Source organism: Bufo bufo, chromosome 3, assembly GCF_905171765.1.
Source record: "Bufo bufo chromosome 3, aBufBuf1.1, whole genome shotgun sequence".
Taxonomy (NCBI): Eukaryota; Metazoa; Chordata; class Amphibia; order Anura; family Bufonidae; genus Bufo; species Bufo bufo.
Genome location: NC_053391.1, coordinates 680080989 through 680101316, shown reverse-complemented (window position 1 = coordinate 680101316; position 20328 = coordinate 680080989). Strand labels below are relative to the sequence as shown.

At 44.2% G+C, this 20328-nt stretch overlaps 1 protein-coding gene across 1 annotated transcript in view; it reads right to left on the bottom strand.

Annotated features, from left to right (window-relative positions):
• The window catches only part of GAB2 (GRB2 associated binding protein 2), a 109191-nt gene extending 90247 nt beyond the window's left edge, over positions 1-18944 (bottom strand). Inside the window, exon 1 of the mRNA XM_040422647.1 lies at positions 18624-18944. Coding sequence (XP_040278581.1) covers positions 18624-18695 — 72 coding nt within the window. The 5' untranslated portion in view covers positions 18696-18944. The remainder of the gene's footprint in view (positions 1-18623) is intronic.
• Between the last annotated feature and the right edge of the window lie 1384 nt (positions 18945-20328).

The window sequence follows — 20328 nt, the reverse complement described above, 5'->3', positions numbered from 1 at the left end:
CCGCTTTCTTCCAAAAACAGCGCCACACTTGTCCTTGGGTTGTATCTGGTACTGCAGTCAATAGAGCTGTAATACCCCCCACACACACACACACACACACACACCTGTTGTTTCTGGAAAAATAATAATAAAAAAAAAAAAAAGAAAATCGGCCATATTTTTGCAGTCCTGGACAACCCAAAGGGATTTTAACATACTTGTCAAGTCTCCCAGAAAAGTGGGATACTTCCCAGGCTACCAGAACAGTATGGGGGGGAGGGCTTTCCTGTGGGTCTCTATGGTCACTTGTCACACCTCAGTTTGTCACAATGTGTCAGTACAGGTAAAACGTATCAGTCTGAACAACTGCCAAGCTCTTAGAAATATTAGATCTGTACAAGGGTTCAGCCTCTGGGTGTGAGCAGAATGTTCCTAATTCACTGACAGCAAGCAGAGAAAAATGGTGAAATAAAAGTATATTAGAAAGGTGCAGAGCTTTTCAACATCCAGTGATTAGGCTTTATTTACATAAAAGTGGAGGCCCCCTTCAAGTCTCAGGTGATGCAGTAAACAATGCCCGTCTATTTTGGTAAAGCAGGTGGTTTAAGAAGGGGACAGGACGCGATTACTCGTCTACTGCGTTAATTCTTCATCGTGTACTTGATGTGATGGAAGATAAAGACCACGGACTGGAGAGGACAGAATGTTCCGCAGCAAATTAGTCCATTTATTAACCCTCACCCATCCGTGCCAAGTAAAATACAGGCCTGTAAAGGTCATACGTAATCGTGCACACATCGAGAGCGGGACTCTGCTGCTGCGGTTACAGACATGGTCTCCATCAGGACCTCCGAGAATTCACCGCAGGAGGTAAGTGACCTTTCCGGGGCGCTGTCCCTATCTTCACTACACATGGTGCCCATGATGGGGTCATTCTGCCAAATTCAAGACGGGCGGGGCGTGCTTTACACTTCCAAAGGTATGACCATACGGCGCGGTCGTGTCACACTTGTTCCACGCGGCCATACGAATCACAGTGGGCTCTAATTAAACTGTTTAAGCCTCCGGCACACGAACGTGTGCGCCCAGTTGCCGTATTGCGGACCCGCAATACACGGGTGCCGTTCCGTGGGCATTCCGCATCCCTTCAATGGGTCCGCAAATCCAGAGATGCGGAATGGTGCGGGACGGAAGAACGGAACGGAACCCTACGGGAGCACTACGGAGTGCTTCCATGGGGTTTCGTCCCGTACTTCCGTTCCATAAAAAGATAGAACATGAAAGTGAATGGGTCCGCGATCCGCTGCGGCTGCCCCACGGACGGTGTTCGTGCATTGCGGCCCGCAATAACCAGGGGGCGCACAGTCTGTATTGTTAATGGTCACGCAGTGCTCACACTTGTGTGGGGGGGACAGACGTGTTGATCAATTTAGGACTGCACGGGAGGAGGATGGGCGGAGGCCAGTGGTGGAGGCATGACCACTATAACTAGGATATACCGCCATGGTCATGTGATGAGAATTCTTCATGGACCATCTTAAGTTTATTCTACTGGAAAGTTTCCATGATTTTTACCTTAGACATTTCTCACATGACTTGATTTATCACTATGGCCTCCACCTGGATATATCCCTGGGAATACCGGGAACCCGCCACCAATCAGTCTCCTCATACCAGTATATCTACAGGATTTCCTAACCAAAGCCAGAAGTAACAGCACCCAAAATAATTAAAGGGACAATCAAAGAAAGCTGAACAGTGCCCTACACCCCCTGACTGCACATCAAATGGTCTCTTCCTGATTCCTTGGCTGCAGGGGAAGTGTCACGTGACTGCTGTGGGCTCTGCCGATTGGCTGTAATAGCTCACAGAGGGGAGGAGTTTATGGAGCAGCCATTTACAAGTCCTTTGATGGGGGTTGGCATAACATCAGCACAGAATAGGAGAAGGTCCTTTAAGAGGAGGCCAAACATTAAAAAATATAAATTATTCTACAGAAAAAAAAAAAAAAAAAAAAAAAAAGTCCCTGAATACGGTGAGTTGTAGGGGAATTAACTTTGGGAATAGGAAAAAAGGCGGCGGCTTTAATAGCAGTAGCGGGCCGATCTTGGCAGACATGTTCCTGGTACGGCCGGATTGAGTCTAAATTATGCAGAATGTAATTTGCTTTGCATTCTAGGAAGAGAGAAAACAAGCTGGAGGTGGTAATTAAAAGACACAGGCGTCTGATTCTGATGATGTTATTCATGTAGACAGTGCAGCGGCGGCGGGCAGCAGTCCATGTCCTGAAGCTTCCAGGAAGGCCTGATGTCTCCCTAATAGCCTGTCAAGTGAGGGGGTCCACAGCCGGATCTCCTCCCCCTCCAACCCCACAGGGGTGCCTGACCGAATGTCCATCTTGGAAAGAACACTCCAAGAGTCTTGAACCCCACTCACCACCACGTTTCTTTATGTGGTGGGGGCTCCTCGGCACCAGGGCCCGACTGTGACGTTGATTGTTGATCACTTATAAGGAGGTTCCTTGCAGTAATCATTCAGGGCAGGAGATCTTAGGATTTAGGCAGGCGACAGCCAAGGGACCAGGTGGAACAAAGCAGAACAGAGTAATGATGTATGCGGCACCTATACTAGGGAAGATTAAGAGTTAAATTAACAGCCCCCCAAAAATAAGTTTCAAGTGGCTGCAAATTGTACTACGGGGCAGGGCTGCTCCCTAATCAGCATTGCTAGGCCTTCCGTCATCTGCAAAGATCGTTGACCCAGCCCTATATCTATCATGGTTCCCACCATGGGACCGCCGGGGAAGGGGCCAAGGAGTTCCCAGCGCCAGACCGCCAGGGAACAGGGCAAGGACTTGCCACCGCTGGAGCGCAGGAGAAAGGGCCAACATTTTCCTGTACTGAGCCGGCAATAGGCTCCACCACCAGGATATCATACAGTATATCATGAATGAGCAGAGACTGTACATCAATATGTCAATGTTCAAGTCCTTTATAAAATAACAAGATGACAGAACACAGAATCTGAAGGTGATGACTCCTCTGGGCACGTCTGTGCAATCTTCTGCTCAATGATGGACCAGAAGAGTAAATCGGCCCGGCATGGACAATGGGACATTGTTACAGTTACTTTATTAGAACCTGATACCATCAGCCAATAAATAAATAAACCCTGGGTCCATCCACCATCTGCTCCAGGAGCGAGATCTGCAGAGCTTCTATGTGTCACCCAGCTGTCTCCCACCAGACAATGAGACCGCACAGTCTGCAGGCAGCAGAGCCATTTCATTAGCTTCTCTAATGATGGACCTCTGCTGGAAATCTACAGTTGCTGATCGCCAAGCATACAGCTATGTGGGTCCAATGTAGACAGTGGTGGAACAAATGACCATGGGGCCCCATAGCAAAGTTTGGAATAACGCCTCACTGTCAACATTTAGCTCAGAACATAAAACAGTGTATTCTGTAACTTACAGAAATAAAACACGCGGCGGCGCCCCAGCGCAGGGACAACGCACGCGGCGGCGCCCCAGCGCAGGGACAACGCACGCGGCGCCGTCCCAGGCTATGTACACCATTGGGGGCAATTTTTTACATTTTTATTAATTTTTTTAATTTTAAGTAATAAATTGGTCTTTATTAAAAATATGGTGTCCTGTTTTCTGTATAGAGCTGAAATGCCCTAGTAGCAGCCTGTGGATTTTCTGTCATCTGAGGAGCTGACGGACTCCTTATCGCTGCTCTCTGACATTATAAACAAACACTCAGACCTCAGTTCTTTTCTTACTAATAAGTAGAGGTGGGACGAATCCATTTTTTTCAAATCGTAGGATTCGAATCTCGAATCCTACGAATCCTGTACATAATTGTGTGAACGGTGTAAGAAACAAAGTCAGACCGTGTCAGTTTGATTGAACCTCCACCTCCACCCCCGTCACGGTTGCACCCTCTATGTCTGCGATCGTTACGTCCCTGCTCTATCACTATAGAACATACAGGGTAATACAGCACCCATACCTCTTACATCCAGTGACGTCTCCTTTGATGTGGATGTTCTCTTTCCTCATCTTTTCCCTTCAGACCAGACAACCATTTTTCAGCCATTTTTCATCTCTACAGTTTGACCAAAAAAATTATAATCTTAGTTTACTACTTTTCCATCATCCTCGCATCTTTTGGACAAATCATCCTACCACCCCCAATACTGTGCCGCTGTGCTCCCCAATACTATACTGCAGAAACAGATAATACTAGTACCACACAGAGCCCCCCATATAAAATACCCCTTCTTTGTGGCCTCAGTAGATGCCCCCATAGTGCCCCCCAATAATGTGCCAATAAGAAGTGGCCCCACAGTGCCCCCCATAGGTGCCCCCCCTAATCATGTGCCAGTATCAAGTGCGGAGTGCCTCTCCCCCCCCCCCCATGTGCCGGTATCATAGTGCCATCTCCCCCCCAATGTGCCAGTATCATAGTGCCATCTCCCCCCCAATGTGCCAGTATCATAGTGCCATCTCCCCCCCAATGTGCCAGTATCATAGTGCCATCTCCCCCCAATGTGCCATTATCAGTGCCATCTCCCCACCCAATGTGCCATTATCATAGTGCCATCTCCCCCCAATGTGCCAGTATCATAGTGCCATCTCCCCCCATAATGTGCCAGTATCATAGTGCCATCTCCCCCCATAATGTGCCAGTATCATAGTGCCATCTCCCCCCATAATGTGCCAGTATCATAGTGCCACTTCCCCCCAATGTGCCAGTATTATAGTGCCACCTCCCCTCATAATGTGCCAGTATCATAGTGCCACCTCCCCCCAAAATGTGCCAGTATCATAGTGCCACCTCCCCCCCAAAATGTGCTAGTATCATAGTGCCACCTCCCCCCCAAAATGTGCCAGTATCATAGTGCCTCCCCCCCGGCAATGTGCCAGTAGTATCATAGTGCCTCTCACCTCTCCCCCTCGCCAATGTGCCAGTATCATAGTGCCATCTCCCCCCAATGTGCCATTATCATAGTGCCATCTCCCCCCCAATGTGCCATTATCATAGTGCCATCTCCCCCCCAATGTGCCATTATCATAGTGCCATCTCCCCCCCCCCAATGTGCCATTATCATAGTGCCACTTCCCCCCAATGTGCCAGTATCATAGTGCCATCTCCCCCCATAATGTGCCAGTATTATAGTGCCACCTCCCCTCATAATGTGCCAGTATCATAGTGCCACCTCCCCCCATAATGTGCCAGTATTATAGTGCCACCTCCCCTCATAATTTGCCAGTATCATAGTGCCACCTCCCCCAAAATGTGCCAGTATCATAGTGCCACCTCCCCCCATAATGTGCCAGTATTATAGTGCCACCTCCCCTCATAATTTGCCAGTATCATAGTGCCACCTCCCCCCCAAATGTGCCAGTATCATAGTGCCACCTCCCCCCCAAAATGTGCCAGTATCATAGTGCCTCCCCCCCCGGCAATGTGCCAGTAGTATCCTAGTGCCTCTCACCTCTCCCCCTCGCCAATGTGCCAGTATCATAGTGCCATCTCCCCCCAATGTGCCATTATCATAGTGCCATCTCCCCCCCAATGTGCCATTATCATAGTGCCATCTCCCCCCCAATGTGCCATTATCATAGTGCCATCTCCCCCCCCCCAATGTGCCATTATCATAGTGCCACTTCCCCCCAATGTGCCAGTATCATAGTGCCATCTCCCCCCATAATGTGCCAGTATTATAGTGCCACCTCCCCTCATAATGTGCCAGTATCATAGTGCCACCTCCCCCCATAATGTGCCAGTATTATAGTGCCACCTCCCCTCATAATTTGCCAGTATCATAGTGCCACCTCCCCCAAAATGTGCCAGTATCATAGTGCCACCTCCCCCCATAATGTGCCAGTATTATAGTGCCACCTCCCCTCATAATTTGCCAGTATCATAGTGCCACCTCCCCCCAAAATGTGCCAGTATCATAGTGCCACCTCCCCCCCAAAATGTGCCAGTATCATAGTGCCTCCCCCCCGGCAATGTGCCAGTAGTATCCTAGTGCCTCTCACCTCTCCCCCTCGCCAATGTGCCAGTAACAGATAAAAAAAAAAACAAAAAAAACACTTACTTACCTCCGCTGCGATGCAGGCCTCTTCTGGCCTGTGTCCCGCGCTGTACGGCTCAGGCGGCGTGATGACGTCATCGCGCCGCCTGCACCGGCCTCTGATAGCCTATCAGAGGAACAGGGAAAGGAAACGCCTCTCCCTCCCCTGTCGCAGCAGCGAAGCGCTCATCTTCTGCTGTGCCCTGCCAGTCTGGGCCCCACCGGGATTCGTATCCGGTAAATTACGTCGGGATTCGAGTCCACGAATCCAGCAAGATTCGAGGGATTTGTGGATTCGACGAATCCCCCGTCCCATCTCTACTAATAAGAATGGGGCTTAAATAAGTGTTGATGACCTGTCAGTAGTTAGACATAAAGTTTATTAGATGACCAGCAGAAAGTGAAAGCACCAGTCACACAGCTAGAAAAACAGTTAACCCTTTGTGATAGAACAGCTCAATATTTTTAATAAAGACCAACTGAAAAAATTATTTTTAGCCAAAAATGAGTACATGCAATCAGAAAAAATAAAATAAAATTGCCTCCGAAGGTGTACATATAGAGCCACAAATACAGCCCCCAGGAGTCATCCAGCTTTCCCAGACTCCTGCCCCACAAATCGCACAAACAATCCACACGCTGCAGATTTCAAAATACGCACAACAGGTCAATTGCCGCACGGTTTTAAAATGCAAAGCGTCCATGAGATGCATTTCATCTCGCTGGTACTGTATTACGCCGCGGTTTGTTCCCACACCAAAATCGGCGTGTGCGGGTAGCCTTACACATGAAGTATTGTAAAACCTATATACAAATAGATAAAAGAATGAAAACAAAAAGTAACATTGTAACTCAGTATAAAAATAAAGATTACATTTCATGGCCCCAGCACTGCAGACACAAATCAATGTTCTGCGCGGGGGTCCTGGGGCGACGCTCAGGGCAGGGATACGTCCCATCATATCGGATCCGTCGGCCTGGAGAGAGGAGAGTGCCCTGCAGAGGACATAGGGGGAAGGGTCCTGAGACGGGCTGGGCTCGCTATTGATCAGGGAGGACATGTGATGATGTGAGGCGAGCAGTATTGATGACGGTTCCTGCATTTCCAGGCCCAGGGGAGCGCCACACTCCCTAATCCTCTCCTGTTACTGCATTAAAGCGCAATTCCCTTCACACTTACACAAAGCCCCCTAAAAACAAAAAGGGAGCTAATGGATCTGCCGATATGTAGGCCAGCTGCGGGATCTCAGCGCGGTTAACCCTTCAGTCACATGGTGTCGACTGGGTGACATGCATTTTCTTTATCCAGGGTATATAGGATGTCAATGGTCAAAAAATTGATGTTTCAAAGAGGAGTTTGTCATTTGCGCCCTATAAGTTACAGGAACACTCCAGGCAAAAAACGGATACACTGCGCAATGCCCCATGTAGGAGGCGGAGCATGACACGGATAATAGTCATGCCCACCCAGGTCCTGCACAATGTATCATTTTTTTTTTTTCTATGGCGTTCCTTTAAAGAGGACCTTTCACCAGACTAAAGTATCTAAACTGACTATACAGACGTGTAGAGCGGCGCCCAGGGATCCCCCTGCACTTACTGTTATCCCCGGGCGCCGCTCCGTTCTCCGGTTATAGCCTTTGGTATGCTCATAATTAGGCTCCACCCAGGGGAACCTGCCGGCGTCTCCTTCTCCTATGCTGTAGCGCTGGCCAATCGCAGCACTCAGCTCATAGCCTGGCTATGAGCTGAGTGCTGCGATTGGCCAGCGCTACAGCAGAGGAGAAAGAGATGCCGGCAGGTTCCCCTGGGTGGAGCCTAATTATGAGCATACCAAAGGCTATAACCGGAGAACGGAGCGGCGCCCGGGGATAACAGTAAGTGCAGGGGGATCCCTGGGCGCCGCTCTACACGTCTGTATAGTCAGTTTAGATACTTTAGTCTGGTGAAAGGTCCTCTTTAAGATAGTGGACTGCAGTCCTATGTAAAAAAAAAAAAAAGTGAAAATACCATTAGGTTTAGAAACATGACAAACTCTGCTACATCTTTAATTCATAAGGTGGAGGGCCAAGTATGGTGGGCTGAGTAGAAATGCTTTCATGCTATCCTTTACTAATACATTCCTTATTGGCAGGGCCGGTTAATGCGGGGCAAAAGGGACAGCCATTTTATTTGATACTTTTGCGCGGATTCTTTTTCCCCCTCTATATTAAGGGGCACTATAGTCACCAGAAGCACAACAGCTAAACGTCGTAGTTCTGGTGTCTATAGTCTCTGCAAGCTTTGTAATGTGAACACTGCATTACTGCCAAGGAACACCTCTAGTGGCCACTCATCAGACGGCCACTCATCAGACGGCCACTCATCAGACGGCCACTCATCAGACGGCCACTCATCAGACGGCCACGAGAGGCGCTTCCTAGTCACGTGTAACACTGGCATTCACGCTAAGCACTCCTCATAGAAATGCATTGATTCAAAGCATCTCTATAAAGCCGCGCATGTGCCATAGCCTCCCAATGCTTCCCTATGGGATGATACACTCACAGACGGCACATTCCTGTGACTTATATTGCTGTAGACCCTGCGATACTCGCACACTGCACTTTTCTATGCATTTTATTGCTAAGGTGAATAAGGCTCCATTCACACATCCGCAATAAATTGCTGACCCATTCATTTCTATGGGGCCGCCCCAGGATCTGAAATTGCGGACCTGCACTTCCGGGTCCGCAATTCCGATTCCGAAAAAAATAGAACATGTCCTATTCTTGTCCGCAATAGCAGACAAGAATAGGCATATTCTATTAGTGCCGGCGATGTGCGGTCCGCAAAATGCGGAAAGCACATTGCCAGTTTCCGTGTTTTGCGGATCCGCAAAACACACACGAATGTGTGAATGGACCCTAAGACTGAGGTTAAAATAAGCTACAGGTGGTAAATAGGTCAAGCTAAGGGTACTTTCACACTTGCGGCTGCTCACCCTGTCGGATCCGTCCTTCCACTATTTTGCCGTGCCGCCGCTCCGTCCTCATTGACTATAATGGGGACGGGGGTGCAGCACGGCAGTGCACGGAGGAAGGCCGCCGGACTAAAAGTCCTGCATGTCCGACTTTTTAGTCCAGCGGCCTCTCACCGCGAACTGCCGTGCTCCCTATTATAGTCAATGGGGACAGAGCAGCGGTCCGGCGGCACGGCAAAATACCGGAAGGACGGATACGACAGGGTGAACAGCCTGTCGGATCCATCCTGCCGCAAGTGTGAACGTAGCCTAAGGACTTATTTGTGAACCAGTTCTTTATGTTTACATTATTACAGTTTACTACTTTACGAGGTGTGTGGATTTTGTGTGTGTTGTGGTGCAGGGCGTGATTGCATGCTAGGGTGCGGGAAGGCGGGATCCAGGGGGCCCAAGTAAATTCTTGCCCAGGGTCCGATCAATATTGAAGACGGCCCTGCTTATTGGAGTAGTATTATATTGTCCTGACCTACATTCAACCTTGTCTAGGTTATATAAACCTGGGGCAACACAATGCATGATGGGGTTTTAAATAAAAGTGCCATACAGTGCTCAAAAAAAAAATACCACCACACAAAATAGTCATGACAATACCATAGGTGACTATGAGTGGCCGCAATATAGTTACAATTAAGTCTAAAATAATACCAGAATTTAGTAGCCACCTCTCGTGTCTAAATAATATTGTCATACAGTGCCCAAATACCGCTACATACTATTCACATACTAATGCTATACAGTGCCCAAATACCGCTACATACTATTCACATACTAATGTTATACAGTGCCCAAATACCGCTACATACTATTCACATACTAATGCTATACAGTGCCCAAATACCGCTACATACTATACACATACTAATGCTATACAGTGCCCAAATACCGCTACATACTAAAGCAATACAGTGTCCAAATACCGCAACATACTATCCACATAATGCCATACAGTGCCCAAATACCGCTACATACTATTCACATACTAATGCTATACAGTGCCCAAATACCGCTACATACTATTCACATACTAATGCTATACAGTGCCCAAATACCGCTACATACTATACACATACTAATGCTATACAGTGCCCAAATACCGCTACATACTAAAGCAATACAGTGTCCAAATACCGCAACATACTATCCACATAATGCCATACAGTGCCCAAATACCAGTACAAAATATACAGGGCCTAATCAACATTAGATAATAGGCACATCGTATTGCCATATGGTAGCTAAATACAACAACATACTTTCAACATAACATTGTCATACAGTGCCCAAATACCGTCATGTACTGCCCATATACTATTGTCATACAGTGCCCAAATGGCACTAATTTTTGAACACATAATATTGCCAAACAGTGCAAAATACCATTATGTACTGCCCACATACTATTATCATACACTGCCCAAATACTGCTATATACTATCCACATATTAAAATACAATCCACAAATGCCACTAGATAATGGGCAAGCAGTAGTGCCTAAATACCACTACATAATGCCCACATAATATTACCGCACAGTGCCCAAATACCGCTACATAATGAACATATAATATCGTCATACAGTGCCAAATACCATTATTTGCTGCCCACATACTATTGCCCTACAGCACTACATATTTTACACATAATATTGCCATATAGTGCACAAATACCACTATAGAATGCCCACATAATAAGGACACAAGGTCCCACCATGTTACAGCTCCCAGTGACACCAGTGCAGGTGATGATGTGTACAAGTGGCCTGTGCCGACCGATACCGGAGCAGGAAGCTAAATTAGGGACACGATGAAAGGAATTGTCAGAGACCGGATCATATTACGCATAAAAGGGGGACCGTAAATTGAATACAACCTCTATATATACACCATCTACGGAGGGCAAGGCACTCATCTCCAGCAAGTGTGCAGATGTAGCAGAGCTGGATCGGTCATACGGCTTCATCAGGCCTGCTTAGGTTGAGCCTCTGACGCTGCACCATAAGATAACCCTATAGGTTTACACAAGTCCATCTAGTTCACTACTTGCAATTCCAAGACATTAGGGGTAAAACTGTAGATAATCCATCCAGAACACAACTAATCAACAGACAGGAAAGAGGGGAGAAGAAGGAGATGCGGCTGCAGTATCTCACTCTCTGTAAAAGCATGCTGTGAGAGGGGAGGAGGAGCAGCAAGGTACAGACACAACAGGAAGAGCCCGCCCACTCTGCAAGCATGGACAGAAAAAAATAATATGAAGAAGCTATAGAAACCAGCAGAGGAAAGGAAAAAAACACCTTAAATATACATTACTCTCTGCACTACATCAAATAGTAGCAATTCCCTAATATAATGCCAATATCAGAATACTGTCCTATATAAGGAAAAGCTATATGATTAAAAAAAAAAAAAAAAAAAATTTGAAAAATATTACTTATTCGGGGTCATATACATCATTACAGAGAATCTCAAATTCTCAAATTCCCATACTTGGCTGAAGAGACATTAAAAATGAAGGGTAGTACTGGAATTGGCCACTAGAGGGAGGTGCTTACTGCATATTGTGTGAAGTGAGCTCCCCCTAGTGGTGGCTGAAGGCAGACAAAATGTTCTCATTTCGCTGTTGGATGTTTAGTGGATCCACTAATATAATATAGATAGAAATTAAACTGTTAGACATATGTTTCTGAGTATACCCAATTATTACTGAAGACAAATGTCTTGACACTAAATTAATATATAAAATTAAATCTGTCCCTCCGACCATATTAGATGACAAATCACGACATGTGAACCAATTATAGGAAGATAATCAGAATCCTCCATCTGGCAGCAGAAGCTCTGACTGTGACAGTGTAATATTACATATGTGATAACCATCATTTCATCACGTCATATTAATCCAACGCTAATGAAAAGTGTTCCCCAGTGATAAACGCTTCTAATTCCAAAGTCAAGAGGGACAAGAAAACGAATAAAACCAGTAAATGTCCAGTGAATACAGAGCTAAATTTTTGAAATTGTGAAGATAGTATTATAGTAGTTATATTCTTGTACATAGGAGCAGTATTATAGTAGTTATATTCTTGTACATAGGAGGCAGTATTATAGCAGTTATATTCTTATGTACAAGAATGTGTCAAGGAAAAAGCCAAGTGCGCTCGACTTACTCCCATAGAAGTCAATAGAGATAGTGCTATCCTTATGCCAGGAAATGGAAATACCCCTTTAGGGCTGATGTACACAAACATATTTTTGGTCTGCATCTGTCCAGGCAGGAGATGGACAGATCAATGACAGAAGTCTAGAAGACTGTACTCATATCTTCAGTTTTTAGAACCGCCAGTGACATTTCCATCCATATGTGACTGAGATCAGCTTTATAAGCTGGACACGTGACAGTTTCATGTTCTTGGCTACATCAGCATTTGGAAAGTAATTGTTTTCTAAATTTGGATATTTCTGGTTTGTAAAGACAAAGCATTTCTGACTTCATCAAAGAGCTAATCACAACAGTTTCATGTCAGGAAAATTCAGGGTCATTTTTGGACAGACTTGTGCTTAGTCTCTTAGGAATTAATTGAGTCATACCAGTTCAAAAGGGTCATAAGGAGTCAACCACAAAAGTTTGCATAAGAAATTAGAAATACATCTGATTTTATATTTTAGACATCTTTGTACCACAGTTTCAGGAAATTATAGGCTTGATGATCATTAAACAGCTGACTCCTGTGATCAGCTACATTATATTAATATTACAAGACTATAACTACTATAATACTGCCTCTTATATACAAGAATATAACTGCTATAATACCGCTCCTATGTACAAGAATATAACTACTATAATACTGCTCCTATGTACAAGAATATAACTACTATAATACCGCTCCTATGTACAAGAATATAACTACTATAATACCGCTCCTATGTACAAGAATATAACTACTATAATACCGCTCCTATGTACAAGAATATAACTACTATAATACCGCTCCTATGTACAAGAATATAACTACTATAATACCGCTCCTATGTACAAGAATATAACTACTATAATACCGCTCCTATGTACAAGAATATAACTACTATAATACCGCTCCTATGTACAAGAATATAACTACTATAATACTGCTCCTATGTAGAAGAATATAACTACTATAATACTGCTCCTATGTAGAAGAATATAACTACTATAATACTGCTCCTATGTACAGGAATATAACTACTATAATACTGCCTCCTATGTACAGGAATATAACTACTATAATACTGCCTCCTATGTACAAGAATATAACTACTATAATACTGCTCCTATGTACAAGAATATAACTACTATAATACTGTTCCTATGTACAAGAATATAACTACTATAATACTGCTCCTATGTACAATAATATATATACTATAATACTGCTCCTATGTACAAGAATATAACTACTATAATACTGCTCCTATGTACAAGAATATAACTACTATAATACTGCTCCTATGTACAAGAATATAACTACTATAATACTGCTCCTATGTACAAGAATATAACTACTATAATACTGCTCCTATGTACAAGAATATAACTACTATAATACTGCTCCTGTGTACAAGAATATAACTACTATAATACTACTCCTATGTACAAGGATATAACTACTATAATACTGCCTCCTATGTACAAGAATATAACTACTATAATACTGCCTCCTATGTACAAGAATATAACTACTATAATACTGCTCCTATGTACAAGAATATAACTACTATAATACTGCCTCCTATGTACAAGAATATAACTACTATAATACTGCTCCTATGTACAAGAATATAACTACTATAATACTGCCTCCTATGTACAAGAATATAACTACTATAATACTGCTCCTATGTACAAGAATATAACTACTATAATACTGCTCCTATGTACAAGAATATAACTACTATAATACTGCCTCCTATGTACAAGAATATAACTACTATAATACTGCCTCCTATGTACAAGAATATAACTACTATAATACTGCCTCCTATGTACAAGAATATAACTACTATAATACTGCCTCCTATGTACAAGAATATAACTACTATAATACTGCTCCTATGTACAAGAATATAACTACTATAATACTGCTCCTATGTACTAGAATATAACTACTATAATACTGCCTCCTATGTACAAGAATATAACTACTATAATACTGCCTCCTATGTACAGGAATATAACTACTATAATACTGCCCCTATGTACAAGAATATAACTACTATAATACTGCTCCTATGTACTAGAATATAACTACTATAATACTGCTCCTATGTACAAGAATATAACTACTATAATACTGCTCCTATGTATAAGAATATAACTACTATAATACTGCTCCTATGTACAAGAATATAACTACTATAATACTGCTCCTATGTACAAGAATATAACTACTATAATACTGCTCCTATGTACTAGAATATAACTACTATAATACTGCTCCTATGTACAAGAATATAACTACTATAATACTGCTCCTATGTATAAGAATATAACTACTATAATACTGCCTCCTATGTACAAGAATATAACTATTATAATACTGCTCCTATGTACAAGAATATAACTACTATAATTCTGCTCCTATGTACAAGAATATAACTACTATAATACTGCCTCCTATGTACAAGAATATAACTACTATAATACTGCCTCCTATGTACAGGAATATAACTACCATAATACTGCTCCTATGTACAAGAATATAACTACTATAATACTGCCTCCTATGTACAAGAATATAACTACTATAATACTGCCTCCTATGTACAAGAATATAACTACTATAATACTGCCTCCTATGTACAAGAATATAACTACTATAATACTGCTCCTATGTACAAGAATATATCTACTATAATACTGCTCCTATGTACAGGAATATAACTACTATAATACTGCCTCCTATGTACAAGAATATAACTACTATAATACTGCTCCTATGTACAAGAATATAACTGCTATAATACTTCAACAACAGGAAGCAGTCCGGCATAAAAATTTATAAAATGCATTGCTACCTAGGTGTTTTGACTCATGTGTCAGGTCTTAGTCATAGTTGCTATGGGCAACTGCTCCACAATGTCTTTGCACCATTTTTGATAAATCTTCGCTTTATATTTAATCTGCTTATTAGAACCCCCCTTATATTAACCCCTTTCAGAAAACTGACCCTAGATTCACTAATGCAAATTGATTGGTGCTTCAGACGGTCAGACATTTTTAATACATAAACCCCCCCCCCCCCCTAAAATGTTGATTACACATATTTACTGCACTGGCAGCGTTCGGGATATAGCAGAAATGTGTAGGTTATTGGCTCTGCTCTTGAAGGGGTATTCTGTCTTAGGCTACTTTCACACTAGCGTTTTAGTTTTCCGGTATTGAGATCCGTCATAGGGGATCAATACCGGAAAAAAAAAAAATGCTTCAACTTTGTCCCCATTCATTGTCTATGGGACAAAACTTAACAGAACGGAACGCAGCGCTCCAAAATGCATCCCGTTCCGTTTAGTTGCGTTCTCATACTGGAGAGCAAACCGCAACATGTTGTAGTTTGCTTTGCAAGACGGATCCGGCATGACCCCCAATGCAAGTCAATGGGGACGGATCAGTTTTCTATGACACAATCTGGCACAATAGAAAACGGATCCGTAATGGAGTTCAAGACGGATGCGTCTTGGCAATGTTAAAGATAATACAACCGGATCCGTTCTGAACGGATGCAGGCAGTTGTATTATCAGTAACGGAAGCGTTTTTGCTGAACCGTGCCGGATCCAGTGAAAACGCTAGTGTGAAAGTAGCCTTAGACGGTTTTGCCTATGTCTCATAGATGTGGGCGTCACGTCATCTCTGGGATCAGCGCCTGTTACCAGAACCACCTGAAGGGCTTGTCACATCCAGGAGGAGAATGAATAGAGAGGTGGCTTCTCTCCATTCACTCCTAGTGTCACGGAAAAACCCAAGCACGCTCTGCTTACTGCCATAGACGTCAATGGAGATAGCGGTATCCTGTGGCTAAGCCATGAAATGGAAATACCCCTGTAGGGCTGATGCATATAAACATATTTTTTGCCTGCATCCGATCCGCATTTTTTCCAGGTCAGATGTGTATCCATTCACTTCAATGGTGACGCAAAAAGTGCGGACAGAACACCTTGTACCATCCGCAATCCGTATGTCTGTTCTGTGGTACCCGCAAAAAAAAAAGAATGTGTTATGGACAAGGATAGGACTGTTCTATTAGGGACCGAACACTCCGTTCCACAAAATGCGGAACACACACAACCGGTATCCGTGCTTTGCGGACCGCATAAACGTCAATGGCCATGTGCAAGAGCCCTTAGGCCTCATGCACACGACCGTAGTTCTGGCCCGCATCAGAGCCGCAGTTTTTGCGTTGCGGCTCGGTTGCGGACCCATTCACTTCAATGGGGCCGCAAAAGATGCAGATAGCCCTCCGTGTGCTGTCTGCATCCGTTGTTCTGTTCCGTGGCCCCGCAAAAAAACGAACAAAAAAAAAACCAACATGTCCTATTCTTGTCCGTTTTGCGGACAAGAATAGGCATTTCTACAATGGGCCTCCCGTTCCGCAACCTGCGGAAGGCACGCGGGCGGCTTCCGTTTTTGCGGACCGCAAAAAACGGAACGGTCGTGTGCATGTAGCCTTAGGCTGAGAGCCACTAACAAACACATCCTTACTGCATCCTGAATTCCGCCCTCTCCATCCACCATAGCGCCGGTGCACTAATACATAGAAAGCGGATCGTTCCGATCTTATTGATTAGAAAGCGATCTCCTCCATGGACGACGCAGAGTCAAGGTCACCGGGATTATTACACATGCATGAGTTCAGATTAGCAGCCCAGAACGTGCACTCACTCCCTGTGGTATTGGACTTAAAAGGGTTTCCAGATTTGGGAATTTGTCCGTTTGGTGCGGAGACCCTCTGGGACACTTCCAGAAGGGGCTGTAGTAGGCCAGATCATTTCATAGATGTCCATAAACCACACGGAAGCTGTGGCCACCCATGACAAACCTGGGCTCCATCGTGTTAGAACCAGAGCCGAGGTTCAGTGGTGGTCCTAGCGAGGGGTGCACCACCAATGAGGCCAGGTGAGGCAGCACCAGGTAGGGGCAAGAGGGGGGGGGGGGGCGACCGAAGGGTCATGGGCTCAAGGGAAGGGGTTAGGTTAAGAAATTAGCAGCAGAAAGGTCAGGTGCACCCCTGGTCATAGCCCCTGGACCTCTATTAGTGTAGCTCATACCTACACTTTGAGACGCTTACTGATCAAGCAAGGACACCGTCGGCACCTTCACATTTACGTCCTGCATTTCATCCAAATTTTTGAACTTGCCAAGAATGAACCATGTGGGACAATGTCAATTTTGTTCCCTGTGGTCGGATTGAAGGTACATTTTTAAGGTCTATAGCGGCTAGCCCTTTTATGGTACCATCTATTCCCCTTCCCCTCCATCCCTGTATATTAATATCTACACAAAGGAACCATCGTCGTCTCCCCTCCAGGTCAACGCAACCTCAAGAGGAGTTACACTCAACCGCTGCAACACATAGCGCTCCACCGACGTCAAATATAGGAGGTTTAGGAACATTTTTTTATTTTTTTTTTAAGACCCTTCCTCACAGCATACAAGACAAGCCCCCAGACTCATCGGTAGATGTGAAGGACTCTCTGCAGGAGAGCTGAAGAATGACAGGGTGAAGAGGAAACTGCAGCATCATCCTCGGGTGGATGGTCAAGGCTGGAAAATAAATGATTTGACCACAGAGGACTGATGCGAGCTGGGATCTGTAGTCCCGCAAGCACCTACAGAAACAAAAGCTGGCTGCCAACGTAGGGTGGGGGTGGCCGACAGATAGAAGGTCCATGTGGTCAGGGGACACATAAAGCCTCCACGCCCTCCGTACAGGCAGCTAATTGGTTAATTTTCCACTGGCCTCCTGGAACAAGGGAATAAGCTTACATGAGAGCCCGGAGATAGATAGATAGATATATGGCGGAGTCGATGCACCATCTTTAACCCTCTGCTGACTGTGGCATGAAGGGTTAACCATCCTATCAGCTCGCTTCACCTCAATGCAAACCCTTCTTGCAACAAGGGGTTAATGCTGACAACGACACTCAACTGGTCAAACTTGTTAAATGTCTCCCAAACACAATATGCACAATAACCCCCCCCCCCCCTCCCTCGCCGAACACTTAATTAACCCCTTCATGGGACAAAAAAAAAAGAAGTTCAAAGCATAATACACAGCAATGGGGCTGGGAGGGCTGGCAAGGGAGGGGTTAATAAGTGATGGATGGCCCTGTGTTTACTAGGCAAGCACCTGTGACAGGTGCAAAGCGATCTCCTAACTGTACCCCCCCTCCCCCAGTCCTGCCAGACACAATGCAATTAATAGCACCCCCACCCCCTCCCCAATGATAATGCACTCTACTCAGCACCAGGCATCCTGCAATCAGGGCTGTTACTTACATATCTCCTCAACTTTTTCTCTGGAGGGGATTTTCTCAGCCAGCCAGCACAGACCACCTCTCCTTCACTCATCCTGCCTCAGATAAGAAGAAGACCCTTGTGTCTGGATGTGTCAATCAAAGGGATGAGATACAAAGCCCCCTCCTCTATGTGTCAATCCAAGAGCATTGGGGGCTCATTGAAGGAGATCTTTCTTCTGCAGTCCAGTGCCATGAGTGTTAGGGGGGCAGCTCTGCACAGTACCCCCTCTGTATGAGGACACAGTGCAGGCACTGTGCTGCTGACTGCTCAGTCTTTCCCCTTCATCCTGCACTGCCCCAGTCACTGCTGGCTCCTCTTGTCTTTAGCTTACAGCTGCCTTAGGAAGCAGGAAACTAAACTGCCTGTGTGCTTCCCAGAGCAGCAATGGGTTCTAACCACACCCTACTCCAATAAGTGGGCATGGCAGGGGGCTGGGCAACTCACCCCTGGACACACTGCACAACTTGCTGCTACGTGAGAAATAATCCACAAGATGGTATAGGAGAAATAATCCATAGGATGGTATAGGATAAATAATCCATAGAAAGGTATAGGAGAAATAATCCATAGGATGGTATAGGATAAATAATCCATAGAAAGGTATAGGAGAAATAATCCATAGGATGGTAGAGGAGAAAAAATCCACAGGATGGTATAGGAGAAATAATCCATAGGATGGTATAGGAGAAATAATCCATAGGATGGTATAGGAGAAATAATCCATAGGATGGTGTAGGAGAAATAATGCAGAGGATAGTATAGGAGAAATAATCCATAGGATGGTATAGGATAAATAATCCAGAGGATGGAATAGGAGAAATAATCCATAGGATGGTATAGGAGAAATAATGCAGAGGATGTATAGGATAAATAATCCATAGGATGGTATAGGAGAAATAATCCACAGGATGGTATAGGAGAAATAATCCAAAGGATGGTACAGAATCAGAAGAAATAATCTATAGGATGGTATAGGAGAAATAATCCATAGGATGGTATAGGAGACATAATCTATAGTATGGTATAGAATCAGAAGAAATAATCTATAGGATGGTATAGGAGAAATAATCCACAGGATGGTATAGGAGAAATAATCCAGAGGATGTATAGGAGAAATAATGCAGAGGATGTATAGGAGAAATAATCCAGAGGATAGTATAGGAGAAATAATCCATAGAAAGGTATAGGAGAAATAATCCATAGGATGGTATAGGAGAAATAATCCAGAGGATGGTATAGGAGAAATAATCCATAGGATGATATAGGAGAAATAATCCATAGGATGGTATAGGAGAAATAATTCAGAGGATGGTATAGGAGAAATAATTCAGAGGATGGTATAGGAGAAATAATCCAGAGGATGGTATAGGAGAAATAATTCAGAGAATGTATAGGAGAAATAATCCATAGAATGGTACAGAATCAGAAGAAATAATATATAGGATGGTATAGGAGAAATAATCCATAGGATGGTACAGAATCAGAAGAAATAATCTATAGGATGGTATAGGAGAAATAATCCATAGGATGGTATAGGAGAAATAATCCATAGGATGGTATAGGAGACATAATCTATAGTATGGTATAGAATCAGAAGAAATAATCCATAGCATGGCAGTGATACAATGTATCCACCTGTTTATAAACATTGTAACAACAGGACAAAGTGACAACATGGCTCATC